The sequence below is a fragment of the Typopeltis vanoorti genome, chromosome 5 (genome assembly GCF_054136105.1).
Source record: "Typopeltis vanoorti isolate ZY-2024b chromosome 5, IOZ_Tvanoo_1.0, whole genome shotgun sequence".
Taxonomy (NCBI): Eukaryota; Metazoa; Arthropoda; class Arachnida; order Uropygi; family Thelyphonidae; genus Typopeltis; species Typopeltis vanoorti.
The window spans coordinates 145,751,690-145,774,391 of NC_143553.1; the positions used below are offsets into that span (position 1 = coordinate 145,751,690).

The 22,702-nt window shown below is 35.0% G+C and overlaps 1 protein-coding gene and 1 pseudogene across 1 annotated transcript in view; both read left to right on the plus strand.

Moving 5' to 3' along the window:
- The first annotated feature begins 11,368 nt into the window (after window positions 1-11,368).
- Window positions 11,369-11,487, plus strand: LOC150106911 (5S ribosomal RNA; annotated as a pseudogene).
- Window positions 11,488-14,916: 3,429 nt separating this feature from the next.
- LOC150106912 (uncharacterized) overlaps window positions 14,917-22,702 on the plus strand; it is a 98,429-nt gene continuing 90,643 nt past the window's right edge. Inside the window, exons 1-2 of the mRNA XM_090393504.1 lie at window positions 14,917-15,046; window positions 21,911-22,110. Of these exons, the coding sequence (XP_090249630.1) occupies window positions 14,986-15,046; window positions 21,911-22,110 (261 nt within the window). The 5' untranslated portion in view covers window positions 14,917-14,985. The remainder of the gene's footprint in view (window positions 15,047-21,910; window positions 22,111-22,702) is intronic.

Below are 22,702 nucleotides of genomic sequence, written 5' to 3' on the forward strand. Positions count from 1 at the left end.
ATTCACAAAAATCGGATTGAAGTTGTTTTTCCCCCTGTACCCTTCATTTGGTATCTATTCATGCACGCACAAATAGATGTGGTAATATGCACGTGCATTTATCTTATTTAGTTTTAAAAGAAAAATATTTTTTTTTAAATTATGTTGTTTAGGTAGTAAGTTGGCATTTTTTTTTTAAATTTTCAATTCCGAAAGTATTTTTATACCAACAAGGATAGATTAAGTATTATTAGAAAGGTTGTATGTGACACATTGTATAAAGTTCTTCGTGAAGAGGGAGGAAAATTATCTTGAATAAAATATTTTATGCTTTTATTTGTGTGGTGGCTTTTTTTTTTTTGGTTTTGTTTTGTTTTTGTTTATAATATCATCAGCATAAAATTTTTAAATATATAATATTGTCAGACGATAGGAATGTAAATTTTGAAAAAATTGTATTCTTAATGTAATAGGAATAAAAACATATGTTTTTAATGTCATATGGAGTAATAATTAAGTCCACTTGGTATGCATTCTGTAGCATTATGAGACCAATGATAAGTTATATCTAAACGTCAGTTGTATCTAAACAGGCGATACATAATGTTTTTTACTGTCTTTTAGCTAGAATTGTGGAAAGTGCAATAAGATGGTTTGATTGTGAAATTAGGAGTAAAACCAAGCTGCATTCTTGTTAATCAACTATATAGATTATTGCTTGAAGGAAAGCAGTATTAAATGTGATATCAAAATTGGAGATGATAATCTCAGCTCTTTACTTTATGCAGATGATGCTATATTCATAAATAAATCCAGTCCAAGTCTGCAGTGAAATAACTGTTGTAACACATTTGGTATGAAAATTAGTAATAAAAAGACAGCCCATGAAAATAGGTAGAAGCATTGAAAGTATTAACTTCATCATGATTTGGAAATCTGTTGAACAAGTAAAACATATCAGCTATTTAGGTACTTCTTTTTTTTTTTTTTAATTTGCCATTACCAACTAGAAATAGGCAATACTATAAGCAAAGCTGGTATGTGGTCAATTGTTGAACAAGTTTATATGGAATAAAAGAGAAATAAAATAGAAAAACACTAAAGTAGCTGTATACAAGATTTCAAACCAATTTTAATTTATGTATCAGAGAGCTGGGTAGAAATAAAACAGTTTCAAAGATTAGAGATCATATGAGAGTTTTGAGAAAAATTAGAGAAGTGAACAGATGACAACAATGGCAGAATCATATTAAAAATGACATTAGGAACTTTACATTGCCAACATTCAGTATGGGTAGAGCTAATCTAAGGCAGGTGGGTCACTTAAACAGAATAATAGAGAGGAAAGGTTAGCAAAACAGGTGTTTGATGTCAGGAAAAGACCCTCATGAAGACCACTATCTAGGTTGACTTGGCAACCTGCCTACAGCTTGCAAGCCACATACTGCTCTTTGAGAAATATTTGTGGTTCTTCAGAGATGGTTCAGTTTATTTTTTTAAATGAATTGGAGGATAATCTGTTATTTATTTTTATTAAAGCATTATTTCAAGGTAATTATGTTGACAGGATGCTAGTGATAATGTAGACCCTTTAATGTTTAATTTCATAGTATCCTGCACACACTCCGTGAGGTTACATGTCAGAAATTTGATGAGGAACATTTGATTATCTCTGGAGACAGTATCTGTTAACGTGTGTGTGATAATGGATGAAGCCAGATGGGGGATGGTAGCAGGAGCCATACACAACTGGTGAAAATATTTTGGAAATGTTGGACGATAAACATAAAACATCAAGTCATTGTCAGATATGTAGTCAGAACAATTGATGATAAAGCAGATAGATGAAGGATCATGAGGTCCATAGACAGTGCTGTCGACAGGGTGTAGCATAGAGGCAGTGTGCCTCACGGTGTGGCTTAATAAAGGCTCTCGTTCAGCCATATTGCATTGGGCCCTGTCGCTACGCTAACAATTCCTGTTAGCATAGCAAGTGCGGAAAGAAGTTTTTCCAAGCTTTAAACTGATTAAAAATTATTTGCAAACAGCAATGAACCAAGAAAGATTGGTTGGTCTGGCAACTATATCGATAGAGGCAGACATAGCTTATAATTTAAATTTAGAAGAGCTTATAAGCACTTTTATTGTGTGATATCCCTGTAGTGTAAACATTTAATTACTATTATTATGTAATCGTTTTGCATTAATGTTTCTCTTGTAATAAAAACAAAATAGTAATTGGAGATTTTCTTATATTTTTGTCTTATAATCCATCAGGGACGATATTTAATTGTTTGCCTCAGGGTGCGACCTAATCTGGCGACGGCCCTGTCCATAGATAATCTGCAGTTGGTCAGACCATGCAGAATAACCAGGGACTGAGTATCTGAATACACTGTGCATTGGATGCTATTCTGAATGGAGTATAACATCACTTAATCATCTAGGATACCATGGCTGTCAAGAAAAACAAGCAGAAAGATTGCGTGCGGTGATTAATCCTGGTTCCTGTGGATGGAAGGACAAGAATAGGATGAAACATTGAGGAGTCCATAACAACAAAGTCATGGACTTCATTTTTGATCAAAGTAACGTATTCCATAAGACTCTTGATACCATTACAAGAGTTGAATGGTGCAACCCACCTGGACATTGTTGACAACTGGGTGTGCTCTTATTCATTTACTCTATGTATCTGAAAGACATTTCCAACAGGATAAACTGCATGTTATGCTCGATGACCTTTCTAGTAAGAAAGTTATTACTTTCTTACCATTATATCATTCTAGCCAAAGGTTATTTAGCTTGTCTTATGGGATATCTCATATATATATATATATATATATATATATATATATCTTTGGGATAACAGTTAACAACTTGGGGTAATTAAGATCAAAAGTCACGCTTGATCTGCACACCAATACAACATTAATAGGGAAGAAAAACAGTAAAAACTGATCTTATCGAAAAGTCATCAGTGTTTCCATATGCTGTTGCAAGGTTGATCTGACATTTGCTCTTAAATTGTAAAGGCCGTCACATAGCCGAGCAATATCATGGTGTAACATTATCCAATTTACTTACCTGCCACTTTATTATAGAAAGTGAGTGAATTATTAAGAGAATGTATCCCTTTGACAAACAAGCAAAGTGTCTTGTCTTCTTCATTCTTAATTTTTGGCTTAACTTTTTCTCTGCTCAGATATTGACTAGTCTTTAGTTGCTACTTGAATTCCTCTCTTATAAATAATGGGACTATTGTTCCCCTTCCATTCACTTGGGAACCTGCATGAGCCAATTCTTTGTCTTCCTCTCTTATAATTTACAGAAATCTCATCTAATTCTGTTAGTGTTCATGATGAGATGTTGCGATATCCTGAGCTCCTCCAGTTTAGCTATACCCATTCTCATATTTCTTTCCATCACATCACATCAGTCACTGCATTATCCCCACCTTGATATAACTATATCAAGCTGGCCTGGTTGGCTGAGTGGTTAGTGTATCTGCTCTCCTGCCAAAAGGCTGTGGGTTCAAATCCCACTGAGGGCATGGATGTTTGCGATTGTCTGTGAAAATGCTAGTGGTGGTGGTCGGCGGTAAATGGTGTTGGTGTAGATGATGAAGGTAGTTGTAGTTGGTGGAGTGCTGGAGATGGAGAGTTGTAGAGTAGGTTCCCTCCCTCGATAAGTCTTTGGCCTCCCTGGAGGTGTTATATAATAATAAGAATAACATTATTATGCTGGCCTGGTTGGCTGAGTGGTTAGCGTATCTGCTCTCTAGCTAAAAGGCTGTGGGTTCGAATCCCGCTGTGGGTATGGATGTTTGTGATTGTCTGTGAAAATACTAGTGGTGGTGAGTGGTAGATGGCATTGGCGTAGATGATGATTGTAGTTGCGGTTTGTTGAAGTTGGTTGGTGAATTGAGTGGTATAGGCAGGGAGTTGTAGAGCGAGTACTCTCCCTCGATGAGTCATTGGACTCCCTGGAGGTATCATGTAATAATAATATATAACTTCACAAAGTGATTGCTGAATCATTCAGATATTTTTTCTGCTACTGTTACTTTCCTACCATATAATTGTTCTTCCCTTTGCTTAGCACATTACAAAAGGATTCTCTGGAATTTTCCTTTGCATGCTTGGTAAATTTCCCTTTATAATCTGATTTTGCAATTTTTGTTTGATTCTTCTTGTTTATGCTTTGTTCAGAGCTTTGCTCATTCATTACATTTGTATTTGACATTAATTCCACAAGATTTTTTTCTTGCAGCTCCCAATTAATGATGCTACTCATTAATTTAGTTCTCACTTGATTTTTTTTCCCAAACTCTGTTAATGTGGTCTGATGTTGCTTTCCTCAGACCACTTAAATGTTTCCCATACATAGCTACTGGAGGAGATTGAACTTCCTCAATCTGCAAAAATTAGATAGGGCTAAAACAGCATTTTATTCCTTCCTGTTATGAATAAATAAGATTTTATTTATAGCTATTTTCCCCTTGAAGTCTCTGTTACAGTTCTGAGCCATTTTAAGTTTGTGATATTCATTTGTTCTGTAGTTCCGAATATATCCTTAAGCAAGTTCTACATGCTTGGCTACTCTCTCTCAAGACTGCATGCATAATTGCTCTCCTTAGTCATTGACAAAATGGCTACTTTGATTATGGTCAAATCCAATGCTGCCACTCGATCCAGTCTTTACCCCAAATCTCTTTCATCACTTGCTATTGGAGGTAGTTGTTATCCATAACTAGCTACACAAATTTCATTTCTTTCCTTTCATGCTTTCTTCCAGTCTATCCCCATAGTTAGATTCTCCCATAATAAATACTCATCCTGTAATCATTCAGTTAATTTGATTCTTCATTTCATCAATATCTTTGGTTGAACCCTCAGGTTTTGATCTGCTGTTCTCTATCTCACCAGATGTGCTGTCTCTGACAACATTACCAAATTTTCATTTCTGTTGGTTTTAATTTTTATAACCATCAGCAGTGTCCCTTAATATTTCTCTTCTCCTCTCAATATTTTCTCCTCTGCCCTCAAAATACTATACCTCTTACATTCTATTCTGTGACCAAGATATAATGCAAGGGATATATTTTGATCTGTTGTCTTTTTTTTCTCACTAGATAGTCTCAACTTATCCTTCTCAGCCAACCAACTTTCACTAATGTTAAAATTTTTGTCCAAGTTGAGCTGACCATTTCCATAAACTGCTTTTCTTTATTCTTAATGCTTCTAGCATGGGTGTATATGTTCTGTAATGTTTCCTTAGGTCCAGAGGTATTCTTCCATCTTTTAATGACTTCCATTCAAACTAGAGACCTGAGAAATGTATTCTGCATTTTCAGTCACTGCCATTCACATGCAGAAGAATTATTGATCATGTTGGTTTGAATGAATGATTTATGAGACAGTGAGAATGTGGTGATATGGGATTGACGAGTGGTGATAAACAAGGAAGCAGGAGAGAGGGAGCTGCAAGTGTTGTTGAGATATGATAGGAACTGAGGAAAAGGGTAAAGATTATGATATTTTATGTGGCTCATTCATGAAAGGTAAACCTATGGTATATTAGTTACCTTTGGCAAGCTAACAGTGTTTTATTTTAAATATTGTTTTTGAGTATTTTAAATTTTTTATATTATCTGAAAATACAGCTCTAGAAACTGAACATCATTATTATTTATATGAGCATTCAATGGAGTCAAAGGACTCATCACAAGAGACCTGTGATAGTTTTTGGATTCCATGGGGAGACACGTTCTATCCATTAACACAATACCTATCATACATCTCCTTAAACCTATTCACTGTTGGGGTACTCACAACCATCTCTTGCAATCCATTCCACTCATAGATCACTCTTTAAGTAAAGAACCTCATCCACACACTCTTAGACAACTTCCAAGTGTAGCCCCTTGTTTTCCTCCACTCCCCATGTATTGAAAATTTTGTGTCAATCTTATAGAGTCCCTTTAGTAACTTATAGAGTTTCTATCATATCCCTTCTCTCCTTTGCCTGTCCTCATAGGGAACAATTCACACCTGTCACCAGCTTGGTCACTCGTCTCTGAATCCTCCCCACCACCTTCCAATCCCCAAGAAACACAGGTGACCAAATCTGTGCACAATAGTCAAATGTGGCTGAATCATAGTCTTATAAAGAGAAATAATAACCTCCCTATCTTTACTTGTCAATGAGTTCTTCAGCATCCAAGTAATCCTCTGAGCCACTTTTCCAAATCTTGCAATATGTCCTCTCAATTTCAAATCTCTATCAACCATCACCCCCAGTTCCCCAAGCTCATCAATTTCATGTAAACTAGTACCATCAATATGATACAAAGTGTGTAATCTTTTCATCGTGAACTGCATTACCTTACATTTTACAACATTGAATTGACAACTATTGTCCTTTGTCCACGTTGCCAATTTATTTAAATTATCCTTTAAGTCTACATCACCTTTATCAGCTATTGCTCTCCCTAATTTTACATAATCGCCAACAACTGAATATTCCCCTTCAAATCTGCTATATCATTAAGGTACAAATTAACATGGGACTTTTCCAAACAACTTCAGATCTCCAATAAGTAGATTAATGTTTGTAATATTAATTAAATTTTGTAATTCAGTAAGGAAGGCAGTGGTCACATACCATGTGATGAATGTAAATCTCTTACGTATTTAGGCTTAGGTGTTGGTTTCCACTCAATTAAATTTAATGAAATAAATACAATTAATCATTCCAATATTTTGTCTTTGTCACCGAGATATCTCCAGGAATACAATATCAAAATTTAATAACAAGTGGAAGAAATTAGATTATTTTAAACCTAAAGTCCTAGGACAGGTGCTCTATGGGTGTTGTTGGCTAGCCTTAGCTGTTGGGCAAGAGATCTAAGAATTAATGTTTTAAAATGTTGGGAAATTTCATTAACCATATTTATTTAGGCTTTTTTTTTTTTCTTTTGAAATGTGCTGCTTATTCTAAAAAGAGTCGTTTGTATTTGCTGCGATGAAGCATAGCATCCCTTGATATGTGGTTAATTAATCCTCGATGGACACTGCATATATCAAAACCGCATTATTCAATGTTATGAATTAATGGGAATAATTATAATGATTCCTGCAAAATATAAAAATTTAAACATCATTTATTTGTGAAGGTGACACATATTTATATATTTTATTTATACATATTTGTTACATAAAATCTTATCTAATGTAAATTGAACAGTGGTAGCTGTTTTTTTTCCCTCTCTCCTCCATGATTTTGTCATAACAATCAATTTGTTTATCTAAACCGTGACTAATGTTCATGCTTCTCTCTACATTTGGATCTATCTCTAGTATAAGTTCTTTTGCCTTCTCAATTCTTCAAGTTCGTTGATAGTGATTTCTTTAGATACATCTTCCATTTCTTCACTTTCCTTTTCTTCTTCCTCCTCATATGCCTGTTGATGTTCGATTCCAAGATCTTCGTTACTTGGGTCTTTCGAATGTGATTCCAATAATTCCCGAATATTTTCTGAATCGACATTCTCAAAGCCAAGAGCACTACCAATCAAAACAATATTATCGATAACTTCGTGATTAATAGAACTACCAAAATTATTTGCAGATTCAGGCAAAAGATTCAAAGATGCAGATGCCACTTTGCCTTGTTCGCGGTACTCAGTCGCTTTATTTAAAATGGCTCATATAGTTGATTCACCAAAGCCTAGAGCTCTTCCGATGTTTGCTTTGCTTTCTCCGTTATCAAACCTTTTAATAATGGCAAGTTTATAGTCACAATAATTTTTTGTGCACTAATCAAAACCGCATATATCAAGGGATATCTGTAGTTTTATTCCATCTGGTCCTATGCAAGGTATCCAAGGCATAATTAGCTAGACCTGACTGACTAACCATAGTAGTGACTGCGGATGTGTTTCTTGAGTTCACTAAGTCAGACGGTAGATCTTCCAGTTTGACTATAATATAAATTGCAAGAACAAGGAACATTGTAAACACCTGGAACAGAGAGGCGAGAAAGTAGCCATCTCTTGCATAAATTGGAACAATAGCTAGAATGTAGGGAAAAAAGCCTTCAGTATGAGGATGCATGGAATAAATTTGAAGATACAATAGCTGTTTGCTAGGGGTGGTTTACATTTGAGTGAGAGTGACAGTGTGAACCAGGGTAGATTGGTGTTGAGAAAAGTGCAGGCATCGAAATGACAGTGGGGTTTTCAATGTAACCTACTGGAATAGGTATGAGACAAATATAAGTATAGTGTGAATATATATAGGAATATAGGAATTTTGGGAAGAAAAGGGAGACCAGGTGCAAGCTATTGTGATTATACACGAATATAAGGGATAAAGGGAAAGAATTTATGGCACTGACTAAATTAGTCTGCAAATTCTTATGTAAGCTAGCCTTGGCCGACAGAAGATGATGAATAGATATAGCATTTTTCAGGAAGACTGAAAGGACAGAAAGAGTAAGGCATTACTGATGATCTCATAATAATTGTATCCCTCTTCAAGGAGGCAGTGATAATGACTTTGAGACGAGTTTGAGATGAGCACAACTTTTAGATATTTAGTGAAGTGTTGCTATAGGCCAGGTAATGTGGAAAGAGATGATTCTGAAATATTCATATGATAATATTAAGTGATTAAGCATCTCAGTAGAAGTGGTATGTGCTGTCTACTGCAATTGATCGCCCAAAGAAAGAGCATCGTGAGTTCAGTTGTAGTCGCCGACTAGTGAAACTTTTACTAACCCATTTTTAGACTAGTTCCGGAGTTAGTCGATCTCTGGCACGGGCAAGCTGAGTTTTTTCTCCCGGAAATTCAGGTTTTTTCGTCTCGTAAACTCAAGAAAATTGACCGTAGGTTCCCACACTATTTTCAGACAGTGAATGTAGTTTATAAAAATCAAGTAGATATTAAATCCAGCATTATTTCAAAGCCAAATACAGAAACTATAAAAGTTTCGTATGAAATTTGACCAGAGAGCTTACGGGAATACACTTGCTGATATTTAAGAGTTGCCCTAGCCAGACCTTATAGAAGGCATGCTCTCTATGACAGCGTTCATATATTCGCCTCCTATTGGTCCATTTTGATAAAGTTTCACTGGCCTGACAGTTGTTTCGAACTGGTTGGTTTTCGTCAGAGACTAGGCATTGTATAAGTAAAGGTCTCTAAAAATTAGGCGATCCTCTAGACAACTCAAAACGAGTGCCTGAGAGATCGTCAAACAGCGTTCCACTCAGTGACAGGCTCACCCCACTGAGAAGAACCGCTCATATTCCAGGGAAAAGCACCCACCAGCACGGCCCACATGGACCACGCCAGAAAGCATTCTCCCTGGAGACTCAAATTGCTCTCTCAGGCAAACCCCCTGAAATCCACCCTCCTCACTGGGAGCAGAATTCCGGAAGAAACCTAAGAGAGCAAAAATTCTCAGTACTAAGGAACTTTAACTTTACTGACCCCAAGTGTGAAGCAAGATGATTTTCATATTCACAGAGAAGGAAAAAGTTTGAGCAATATGCTCAACCTCTCAGGGCACCCTTTCAAAATGAAAAACGTTTTCCTAATATCAAGAAATAATGACGGCTTTAGGTCTTTTGTGTTTGTAGAGATCCGTTTCATTATAGTCAACAGCTTGTTGCACCAGTAGATTGGGATATGTAGATGTTTTTAAGAAGTACTTTGCTGGAGACTGAAGGAAAGAGTAGATATAAGGGATGTCGGTGTCCCGATGAAGTTGAATATTCCTGACAAACCATGGGGCATTCGGAATCATATGTAGGCACTTGTTTTGCACTCACTGCAGCTTGAGTATATTAGTATCGACAGGATGGCTCCATGCTGGCAAAGCATATGTGATTATGGGACGAATCATCAGTTTGTAGATGAGCAGTTTGATTCTGGTGTGTAATTTACTGTTTCTGTTAAGTAGCGGATAGAGCTGGGCGATGGCTTTTGATGCCTTTGCACATGAGTCCTTGATGTGGTGGTTGAAGGTTAGTCTTTTTGTCCATCAGTACACTAAGGTATCTGACTTCTGTTTTCCAAGGAATTTTGGTGTTAAACAGGAAAATGCCCCTTGTACGAGATACCGTTCTTTTGGAGAAAGGCACAACTATGCTCTACAAGGGGTTTACTTGTAATCTCCAACTGGAGAACCATTTTTCTAATATTTGCAGTGTTCTTGAAGTTTTTTGGTGACTAGGTGTGGGTGAAGAGAACTGGTTAGTATGGCTATGTCGTCAGCATAGAGGGCTAAGATAGATGACATTGGGTTGTGCGGAATATCTGCTATAAATATCGAGAACAGAATTGGGGCCAGTAAGGATCCAGCCGAACTCCAGCCAGAATACGGCGCTTGGTAGATATAGTTCCATTTATCTTGATCTGCATAAATTTGTTGTTGAGGTATGATTGTATCAACTGTACCGTCTGTAGCCGGATATGAAAGGCAATGAGCTTGTGGAGCAGACCGTAATTATCGAAGGCCTTGGCCATGTCCAGAAAGCAGCTCCGGTAAGTTGATGCCAATTGTAGCCTGTGGTAATATATTTAGTTAGTCTATAGATCTGTTGAGTGGTGCTGTGATGTTGACGGAAAATCCAAATTGTTCATTTGGAAGGATATTCAGCTGATTTACTGTCGATTGAAGCCTGGTGAGGATGACTTTTTCGGCAATCTTTCTCAGGTTTGAAATCAGGCTAATGGAATGATAATTTTGGGGCAGGTGTGGGTCTTTACCTGGTTTATGAATGGGGGTTATATAAGCAGTTTTCCACGGGGAAGGAAATATCGGAATCTAATGATCGCGTTGATTATGTTGGTAAGGTGCACAATGGCTCTGCGGGGTAGTAGTTTAATGACTTTATTGGTGATGCCATCAGGACCAGGAGCATATTTGTAGTTGACGTTCTTAATGAGCTCGAAGATTTCTGCTGGTGAAGTAGGACCGATTTGATTAGTACAGGCATCAGGAAGTTTGAGTACGTGTCTGACATGACGATGAATTTTATACAAGTGGTTAAAGGTTAGTATTAAGGAACTTCAAATATCGGAAAAGTGTATTTTTCGTAAGCGAACTCTCGGTCGGTGCGTAAAAGTACTTACTAAAATAAAGAGCCAAAAGGCTTCACTTCGGCGATGCAAAATTTATAAAAATCAATTGGATATTAAAACCAGTATTATTTCAAAGCCCAATACAGAAACTATAAAAATTTTATATGAAATTTGACCACAGAGCTTACGGGAATACACTCGCTGATTTTTATGAGTTACCCTAGCCGTACCTTATAGGAGTGTATTCTATAAGATACGGCTAGGGTAACTAGAGTGTATTCTCATAAGCTCTCTTGGTCAGCAGCCAGATCGGTTTGAAAGCACTAGTTCTCGCCTGGTTACTGAAATTAAGCAAACCTGAGCCCAGTTAGTACTTGGGAATGTGCCCACCTGGGAACCCTGGGTGCTGCTGACATTAATTACTTTTTAGAGCCTGTGTAGCTCAGTGAAAGTGAATATGGCATTTGCACACCACAGCACTTAACCGCATGAAGGAAAACTTGGTGTTTCTAATCTAGTCGGCCACTAGAGGAAATTTTTCTAAGCCTTTTTTCGACCGGTTCCCGAGTTAGTCGATCTCTGGCACGGGCAAGAAGTTTTCTCCCCTGAAACGCGGGTTTTTCTTTCCATAATCTCAAGAAAATCGACCTTAGAACCGACACTATTTCAGACATTAAATATATTGTGTTAGGGTTAGGGACCACCAGATGGCGATACTTTCTGAGCTGCCTAATCACTGCGTGCTGCTTAATTAGTGTTAGCCTTGGGCCAGCTATCTCTCATTGGGTACCAGTGGAGATTGAACTGCCCACTCAATCTCCAAAAGTTAGATAGGGCTAAAACGGCCTCACCTACTTGCGCTATGTGAATAAAAAGGCATTAGCTACTTTCTTTATTTTTATTACTTTTATTTTTTCTGTATCCGGCTTTGAAATAATGCTGGATTTAATATCCACTTGATTTTTATAAATTTTGCATCCACGAAGTGAAGCCTTTTGGCTTTTTATTATTATTATTATTATGACGTGACACCTCCAGGGAGTCCATAGACTCATCGAGGGCGAGTTTGCCAACAGTATCGAAGGATTAAATCCCTTCCAACTACTACCGCGCTCAAACTTGCTTAACTTTTTACGAGCCATTAGTATCAGAGGCTCTACCAATCGACCAACCTTTGCTGGCAAAGGTTGGTCGATTTTAGTTCATCGTGTTAGGATTAGGGAACACGAGATGACGTCACTTGTGATCCACCTTTCTTCATCGGATGCCATGTGTAATTAGTGATAGCCTTTGTCCAGTTATCTCTGATTGACTATCCGGCAGAGTTTGAATTCCCCCCCCCCTCACTTTCCAAAGTTACATGATAGAGGCAACACGTGGATGGATTTAGTAATGACATCTTGTGTTATGATAATAGATGCAATCACCATGATGCCACCAGTTAATGAAAGTGATCAACGCTGTTTTGAAATCGGAAGTAACTAAAGAGGTGCAAGCTTCACTGACAAAAGCGATGTGTGAAATTATAGTACAGAGACTGTGACAAACTAAGGAAACAGGTTGGTTACCTAACCATGGATATGATTAGCTGAGAAATCACTAGTGCCTGGGGATCTATCCAAGATTATTTACTAATGGCAAGGTTAAGTTGTATTTCTTGAGTTAGGAGAATACACAGGGTGGAGATAAGAAAGCTACAAAGGCCATGGGAACTGTGAAAGGAGAAGCTGACACATGAAGGATATTATATGTGCAGAAAAACGAAATGTAAGGAATTCTGCAGTTATGTAGCTTTTAGAAGAAATTGTGAATATAGAACACTGATTTTAGTTTGCTAGAGATGGAACAGGAGGCACGTGCATATGCTGAAGTTAAATGTCAGTATTAGACATTTAACTTCAGATGGCGGCACTAGCTTGCCGCCTTCTTCACTGCGTACCAATGAATCAGTGATAGCCTTGGGCCAGCTATCTCTCTGATTGGCTGCCAATGGAGATTGAACTGCCCACTCAGTCTCCAAAAGTTAGTAGGGTAAACGGCCCCGCCTAATCCCTATACGGAAACAACATAGGCGTTAGCTGATTTTATATCTCCGACAAACTACATTCACCAGATAGTCTCCGACAAACTACATTCACCAGATAGTCCTTTAATTAGCTCAAATTTGACGGAGGAGGCCTTTCTCCCGGGATCTATATTTCTAACATGTCCCATACGTTCTCAATAGCGTTCAGATCCGGACTTCGTGGCAGCCACGGAAGATAGTGGAAATCGTCGTCATGCTTGCTGAACAATTCTTGCGTGAATTCTTATAAAAGGTATTGAAATTTTTTGAGATCCTTAAGTGTCGGTTATCATTTAAATTAATAGATTAATTTTTAGATGGATGTATTTTACTGGGTTAATTTTTTACTTTTGGGGAATGTAAAGAATAGTGTAATTCAGTGACAACTTAGACTTGCAGCAAAAGGCTAAACAGCTTTGCCATTCTTTTGTTACATTGATTTAATTAACAAAATACGAATTATCTGCTTGCGTTATTAAAAAAAAAAAAAAACGGGGAAGGGGATGGGAATAGTGCAAAAAATATGCCCAACGTTGATGAGATAGGTTTTGCAATAAATACTGCACTGTTGTCACTCGATATATTTTTATTTTCTTCACCTTCCTAGGTCTTTCCAACAAAGGAGCTTCTTCGAAACCAACTGAACTATGGATACTTGGAAGTTATTATGTAGGAAGGAGAAAATCGGTTGCACATTGACACGGTAAAATCAGTGATAATTATAAAAACCTATTTCAAAGGTGTTGTGAGTTTGTGAGTAAAGGAAAAATAATATGAAAACAAACAAAAACATAGATGCTTCTGAAAAGTATATGAGGTCAGCTGCATCAGCCACAACTACAAAATTCTAAGAAACATAAACTCCTGGGATTTCAAACTGATAAATTTTGAGGTACTCCGATGTGTTTTGCTTTAAATTTAATTTTCTTACTATTAAGAAAAATACAACTTAATTTTCAGTTTTATTTACTATTTATCAAGTTTACTTATTACTACTTAATTAACAGCTACAAACACACAAGTCTTCTTCAATTCTATTCCGACCCATTCGACTCTTATGGAGGGTGAAGTCCCTGATTAGAGATTATTACCGTAAATTAATGCAGCTAATTTATTCAACGTAAATTAATTCAACTCTATGTGAACACATATATATGTGTTCACATAGAGTTGAATTGCCTATTTTTTGGGACGAAAATCTCGAGTATCCGGAAGGGGAAAAACCTCCATCTTCGTGTGACCAGCTAACTCACTATCTCATTAAAAAGACCTGATAAAGAATCCTCACGTCGCAGACGCGGTTCGAATGCTGGTCTTTCCAGCAAAAGGGCTTGTCGATACTAACTGAGCTATGGAAGCTCCTAAACACAGCTTACTTTACATTAAAAGATCGTAACAGGTGAAAAAGATGTCTTAAATATATAATTTTGTTCAATTTAGCATTAAGAATTTTTCATTCAAAATTGTGAATTTTACGTTGTTGAGAATATTTTATTTTATTATTTTTTTTTTCAGGAAATCTCGAATTTGATGTCCAGGTTTATTTTATTTTATTTATTTTAATTATGGGCACCCTAGTGTAAAGTCAGCTCACTTTACATAATGAATACTAGAAGATAAAATGAAAATAACAAATTGATATGAAAAAAGATTTTTCTCCATATCGTCTGTCTTACAATGGCTTGATTGAGAAATCACCAAGACGATAATAGTAATCAAAGATCAGGCACTGCCGATGATATCCAACGATAAAAAGAGTAGTCGTTTACCCCAATGAAAAATAAATAGTCTATCCTTTTCCTTTCCTGGCATCGTAGTTAGCAAAAGCTTTTTACAGTAGCACTCATTATGTTGGAGAGTGAAAGTCTGACAGTTCTTTTACATAAAAGAAATGGCGGATTTCTTTGTGGTAAGTATTAGAACAGTTCGCAGTATATTTTGCTTTAAGTTTATTTCAGAATTATAAGTTGTATTTTATTTATGTTATGCTTGGTTTAGCGGAATGTTTACATTTATCGTCTGTATTTTGGTTATTGTAACCAATTGTCTGTATAGTTTTAAGAAACAAACAGACGATTACCTTTAAGAAACAAGTACAAAAAATAATAATAACAATACTAATAATAAATGCATATTATCGTTATATTTCCCATCATTGCTGTTAAGGGATTATATTAGCTTCTAACTAAATACGATTTAATTATAAATTGGATGTATCGATAATAGCCCAAAGTAGAATTATGTTTTTAGTAGAGTTATCGTTGTTACATCAAACTGAAAATTAATTTGAGAGCGAATAGATTACGATACTTCCGTAGTTAGGCCACGTGGCATGCAATTTAATCGAAAGTTCAAGGTCAGTCTTATTCAGTTAAATTCACGTTCTTCAAATAGATTATGACAGATTTGCAGACCTAATGTTTTTTTTTCTTTCTTCATCACAATAAGATGAACATCAGGTATACTGTATGACTGATTTTCGTGGTTTTTCTTTTATTTATATTTCCTAATGAATAACACAAACCTTTCGCATGAGACTGTCTAGCTTACCTTCAAGCTCAAAGTCCTGATAAAGGTTCTTCACGTGCAGACGGGATTCCGACACAAACCTTTTCAACAAACAGATGAAGGCCGTATTCATGGGTGCGAACTGTGAGGTGGCACAGGGCCCCGCAAAAAATTGAAAAAAAGAAAATCAATTTTTTAAAATTATTATATAAATTAATATTATAATTATTATATAAAAATATTATATAGAAAAATATATGTATATAATTTTACAACCAACTATTGTTGTTATAGTAAGCGAAATAAGATCGTAGCGCTAGAGCGGTACGATCTTATTGAAACTTCTCTAAGATATATAACAATATCGTACAACATATAGGGAAAAGTGGAAAAGTGGAAAAAATAGGGAAAAGTGCATTGTAAAACAGGTGTTTTTAATAATTTTAAGGAGTTTTTTTTATTTTAGTTTATGATTTTATGAACAAGTAAGTATATACACGTACTCTCATGGCAATTTTTTATGTGACATTACTTGCAAAAACATCTTTAAAAATACATTTTGTAAACTGGTTTTTGGTTATCCGACATCAGAATTTTTCTTCAATAGCAGTTTTCAATCTACATTAGATTTATTTATTTTCTAATATTATCTATTTTAGATATATTTTATTTATCAGGTAATTTTGTTTTAATTTATTAACTTATTTTACAATTAAATCTATCGTATTTAATTCTAGACTATGACTAGTCGTGAGAGAGATTATTATGGAAGAAAATACCCAAGCGGGCATGAAAAATGAAAGCGAAAACAAGAAAAAGAAGCTGCTGAGGAACGTCAAAGAAATTCACTGTTTAAATTTATGAAGTTGAACTCATATATTTGTTCAGATATATCAGTTGATAACGGGAGTTTTGAAATAACTACAAACAGTTCTTCGGCTTCAACATTAATTAATAATGAGAGTTCTGAAATACTCATAGGAAGCGGAGAGCATGACGCGTTTGGTCAAACAATGAGTATTGAAGATCCTAAAACTGAGACACCAGAGGAAGGTGAACTATTTACTATTGATGATCCAGCAACATGGCCTAAAATTTTGGACAATGCAACACTAACGCAAATTGTACAACGTGTTCCACCTTCTCCTCTGACTGAAAATGATTTTCCAAAAGATGAAAACAAGAGTTGTTTTTCCACAACTCACTATGTTAAGACAATTGGAAACGGAGAGAAGCAAAACAGAAGATGGCTTGTATATTCAAACTCTTCCAACTCTATTTTTTGTTTTTGTTGCAAATTATTTTCTTCTGATGATAATTTTTTTTTCTAATAATGGCTTTTCTGACTGGCGACATGTAAGTGAAAGATTAAAGTAGCACGAACGAAATCCAGTGCACATGAAATGCATGTATTCATGGACTTTTAAAAGATAATTTAATGCGATGTTCGGGAAAAAAAAATTATATGTAAGAAACAAAATTCGTATCTATCACCCATTGTGCAAAATGAATTAATTGTTGACATGGGAACCAAAATTCAACAAAATATTGTAAATATGATACAACAGGCAAATTACTATTCAATAATTCTCGATTGTACTCCTGATGTTAGTCATCAGGAGCAAATTTCAGTAATTTTTAGATTTTTACATATATTTGAAGCAGATATTGAAATTCGTGAACACTTTTTAACAATTACTGGTAAAGGTATATATGAAAATATAAAATCACTTTTGAATAAATTAAATCTTAAATTGTCAGATTGTAGAGGGCAAGGGTATGATAATGGAGCGAATATGAAAAGAGTATATAAGGAGTCTGTGCTTACATTTTAAATGAAAACAAAAAGGCATTTTATACTCCTTGCACCTGTCAAAATTTAAATTTGATTTTAGGGGATGTCGCAAAATCATCAATTATAGCAATAATTTTTTTTAATGTTATACAAAAAATATATACATTATTTGCTGCCTCAACTTGATGTTGGGACATATTAAAGAAAGTTGTTAAACAATTAACTCCAAAACCGTTATGTGATACAAGTTGGGAATGTAGAATAGAATCAGTTAGAGTTGTACGTTTTCAAATTCCAGAATTTTTTAAAACTGCATCAGATAATACTATCAAAGAAGAAGTGGTTTGAATATATGAACAAATAGATTCATTTGAGTTTATACTAAGCCTTGTAATTATTTCGTATGAGCTTTTGTCAAGAGTTAATTTAGTAAGTAAAGTATTACAAAATGCAAAAATTCCCATAGACGTAGCAACTAAGCTTATTAAAGAGTTAGTGCAGTACTTTGAAGAGCAGAATATCAGGATTTGATAGCTGTTTTGGGATTGCTAAAGAACTGTCCAATCTATTAGAAATAAAAATTTAATTTAAAGAAAGTCGAGTACGTCGAAGAAAAGTATTTTTTTATTATGAAACGCCTGATGAATCACACATAGGTGATAAAAAGATAATTTTAGGATAAATTTCTTTTTTGTAATTTGAGATACTGCTCTACAATCTGTCAAAAAAAAGATTTGAATTGTATAAAATTCACCAAAAAATCATTTGGATTTCTTTATGATATGAAATCAATAAGAAAAATGACAAAAAATGAATTAAAATTTTGCTGCAAACAGCTGTATCAAAAATTGAATATAGATATTGATGAATCTGAATTTTACAATGAATTAATTATTTTTAGAAATATTGTTCCAGAAGATGCACCCATTAATATTTTAAAATTCATAATTGTAAATAATTTGTCGGATATTTATCCAAATATTACTACGACATTTAAAATATTATTGACCAGTGCAGTTACGGTCGCATAAGCAGAAAGGTCATTTTTCAAATTAAAATTAATAAAAACCTATTTGCGATCTTCTATGTCTCAAGAACGTTTGTCGTCCCTGGCAATAATATCTATAGAGCATGAAATTGTAAAAAATTTGAATTTTGATAGCGTTATAATTGATTTTATTGATAAGCGCATTAGGTGAAATAAAATTTAATACATTAAGATTTCTTTAAAATCTTATTAGTTGTTATACACATATTTCATTCTTTATAGTAAAAATGGATATTTTTTTCATATTTTTATATTATTAAATAAATCATTGTTCTGGCGTATTTATATGATAATGTGTACTTACATAATAAAATAATATATCATGTACATACAAACACATTTATTTTTTAACTAATTTTTTTCCTTTACTTAATTTGATGCTAAAGAGCATATTGTTTATTTATGTGCATAAATATTTTTCATATTTGATTTAATTAATTAATTAACAAGATATTCTTCCATTTAAAATTTCCATAAAAGTTAGAACTTTCAGGGGCCCCGCTTTTCCATTTCGCACAGGGCCTCGCAAAATGTAGAAACGGCCCTGAAACAGATTTGTCGAGACCTACTGATCTATGGAGGTTCTCAATATGGTATCACATCCCCAAAGTTTCTTGGGGATGTGATACCATTTTGCACGATTAACCAATGGAATTAATTTGATTTTTCTCGAATATCATACTTTTACATTCAAGATTATAAATAGTTTAAAATGTTTTCTAAAATTCTGAAAATTCATCAGAATCATAATTTTATATTATAAAACCATCTCAACTATTAATATACTATGCATTAAAATTATATATTAAAATAATAACACAATTTTAATTTTGTCCGAAATGTTCTTCTGATAATAAGGTTTCTTACATAAGAATTACAGAACATATTCTTAAATAATTAACTAAACATTTCAAACTACTTTTTTTAATGTCGAAAATATTTCTCGACGAATTTTTTTTTAATTCGTTACAATATAAGAATATGAATTAGTAACATACAATAAATTGGTTAATAGAGAACGAAAATAAAATATTTCTGCTGTATACTATATTTACTATATTGTTCCGTAGAAATGGAAACTCCATTTTTTTTTTTTTTTTGCTTTTAAAGCATCTAAATAGTGTACGTATAAATTATTTCTAATACCGATGTATTTAAACTACACTCCTTGGAAAGAAGCCAGCATCCATGGAGTCCACCTTAATAAGATGTAGGACTCCTTTTGCTGCGATCATTGCTGCAATCTAACCAGGGCCGACTCAGAAGTCGGTTTTACATGCCTCATACCGAGGTCCCCTTATTCAGAGGGTCCCCGCACTTTCAAATTTCTAAGAAAATTTGATAATAGAATTTTTGATGTTTCAGAGATGTATTGATATGGCAAAATATTTTAGAGGTCCTATAGAAGGTGGTCCTAGATAGAAGGTGGCTAGCAAGTGCCGCCATCTCGTGGTCCCTAACCCTAACAGAATATTTTTAATGTCTGAAAATGGTGTGGGTTCCAAGGTGGATTTTCTTGAGTAAAATAAGTTTAATAAAATTATATGATTTTTCGATAAAAAATTCTTTTTTTTGGCAAATATTTTGGGTCCCCACTTATAACTTTTTACCGAGGTTCCACAAAACCTCCAGCCGGCCCTGAATCCATCGGGACATACTTTTCACCAGCGTACGATAGCGATCAATGGGAATTGTGGACCATTCTTTCTGTAGGAATGTAATAAGATCCAAAACTGTTGTAGAGTAGACGTCCCTTGACCTCACTCGGTACTCCAGTTCATCCCACAGATGTTCAATAGGGTTTAGAACAGGGCTCTGTGGATTAGTCAAGTGTGGTGATGTTCATGTCCACAAACCATGCAGTTACAGCAGCAGCCTCATGACACAGTACACTGTATTGCTGAGATAATGGGCAGTTCCGTAGAAACGTCACAAAGTAGGAAACATTGCATTATCCAGAATGTTCAGATACCTCTCAGAGTTCAATTTTCGTGGCACCACAAACAGGTCACAAACAAAACCAGGAAAAACATACCATCACACCGCCACCTCCGAATTTCATAGTTGTGGTTACGCACTCTGGTAAGAGACGTTCATTGGGCCGTTCAGTTGTCCACTGCGGGGTATTTGCAGTTGACTCCCTGCGCTCCCATCTCAGTATAGTATCATTGATGGTTGACCTGGGATGGCCCAATTTGTCAACAATCTGCCGAACAGATAAGTTTGCAATATAGCATCCTATCACAACGCCTCTTTCAAACTCCGTCAGTTCCTTGAGACAACATGTACAAATACATCACTGATCTATTATTCTAGATCTCAGAAACTGATTTTAAATCATTAGTTATTTATAAATTTGTATTATCTGTCTCAGAGAATAGTATGGTCTGTGTTCTTTGTTTCGTGTATGTGCTGAAATACAAAGAGAAAAAGAGTGTAGAAAATTCGGCGCCTTGGAGAGTTCTTCCATTTCGGGACTTCCCGCTTCGAGTTTGCCTTTGCACCCTAGGTTTGCTTAGAATTTCCACTTCATTAGGAATAGAGGAAAGCGAATTGAAAAGAACAATAACACTGCTGATACTCAAATAAACGGAAGAACAAACTGTGAGCTTACGTTGATCTATTTTGCAAATGATGGCCTGATCACACCACTGTTCTACAAATCCTGGTATGCTTAAACGAACTTTTTCCAAGATGAGGAAGTTGAAAAGAGCGTGAGAAAACTTTCCAATAATAGCACTATATAATGATCCTCTACGGAAGTTATATGCTTCCGTAGGTGCTCAGATATGTCCCTTTGCCTCGTCTTCCAAACATGATACTTTAATTCTTTAATGAGGAACATGTAAAGTTTGGTTTCCTTGTTCGTCGAAAGAGGGAAAAAAGGAATAACACCTCATCGATCGTGAAGGTTGGAATTTGTAAAGCCTTGTCTACATTTATCTGTTACGCTAGTGGACAGTCATAAACGGAATGCCTGATCGTTTCTATAGAACCACAAACAACAAATGAGTTTGTTTGCTTTTATGTGTTTCCATTGAACTGGTATTTTTCCATGACTGATTCTCCAAGACAGGTCTTTTCTAAATAGATATCAACGCACTCAAGCCAGATTTTCGAAGAAAATATCAAGTTTAGCTCCTTGATCAGATAGTTGGTGATTATCCAGTATCCGTCTTTTTCTTTGGCAGAGATGTTGATACCTCATATTCCTGCAATTTATACTGGCTACAAAAGCGTGACTCGTTACATGGCACGATGCACCTTGCCAATGGGGGTGGGGGGGGGGTGTCCGTTGACTTCTTTCCAAGCTGTGTAGATTGTTTCTTCTGATGGAATTTCTTAAGGAAAAATTCTAGATTATTTGAATCTTTTTTTTTAGAGATTATTTTAATCAAGTTATTTGTTTGCATTAAAAACAGATTGCATCCCTGCTCGATTTCTTCTTACGTTTCTTCTCTTTTGCGGACTTCTTTTCGTCTATTGCTTACGAGTGAACTTGAGCGTTGCGATGATTGCGATGGTTAACAATTCAGCTGTCGAAAATCACAAAGATCATCATCATAATCCGAAATGCCAGGAATTAAAATTTAATTCTTCTAAAGAATACAATTTTGAAAAGGTAAGTAAAGCTGGAATATCATTAGGCAATTAAACGTATACTGAAATAAAAATAAATAATCTTGCTTGTTTTCGAATCTGTACCAAACTTTGACGAAAATTCACTTTTATAAATCGGACAATTTTTTAATGACGAAATTTGCCATAACGTTTCGAAACAATAACTTCGCTCTTGCCGGATAGAATTTAATAAATATTTATTATAATATTTATTGCATTGAATAAAATTTGTCGAGTTCTCTCAATTTTGATTTGGAATGGACGATATTTAAAGTCATAATTAAGCAGACGATAAGTAAAATAACTGCGTTTTGAGGAGAATATACTCGCTGCGAAAATTTGCAGCGAGTTGATTACTTTCTACGACAAAGACCATTCAGTGTGTGCATTACTCATACTGATAACGAAAGAAGAATAAAACGTATGAGGGAGGTTAAAATCTCTTTAAAAAGAGATATTTTAAGAATGCAGGATGTACATATATATAATCTCTTTCGTCTACTAATAAATTATAAATAAATTATTTTAAACTCAATTTTAAATTGATAAATCGAGTGCGTGTTTACGTTTCTATTTATTTATTTATTATTATT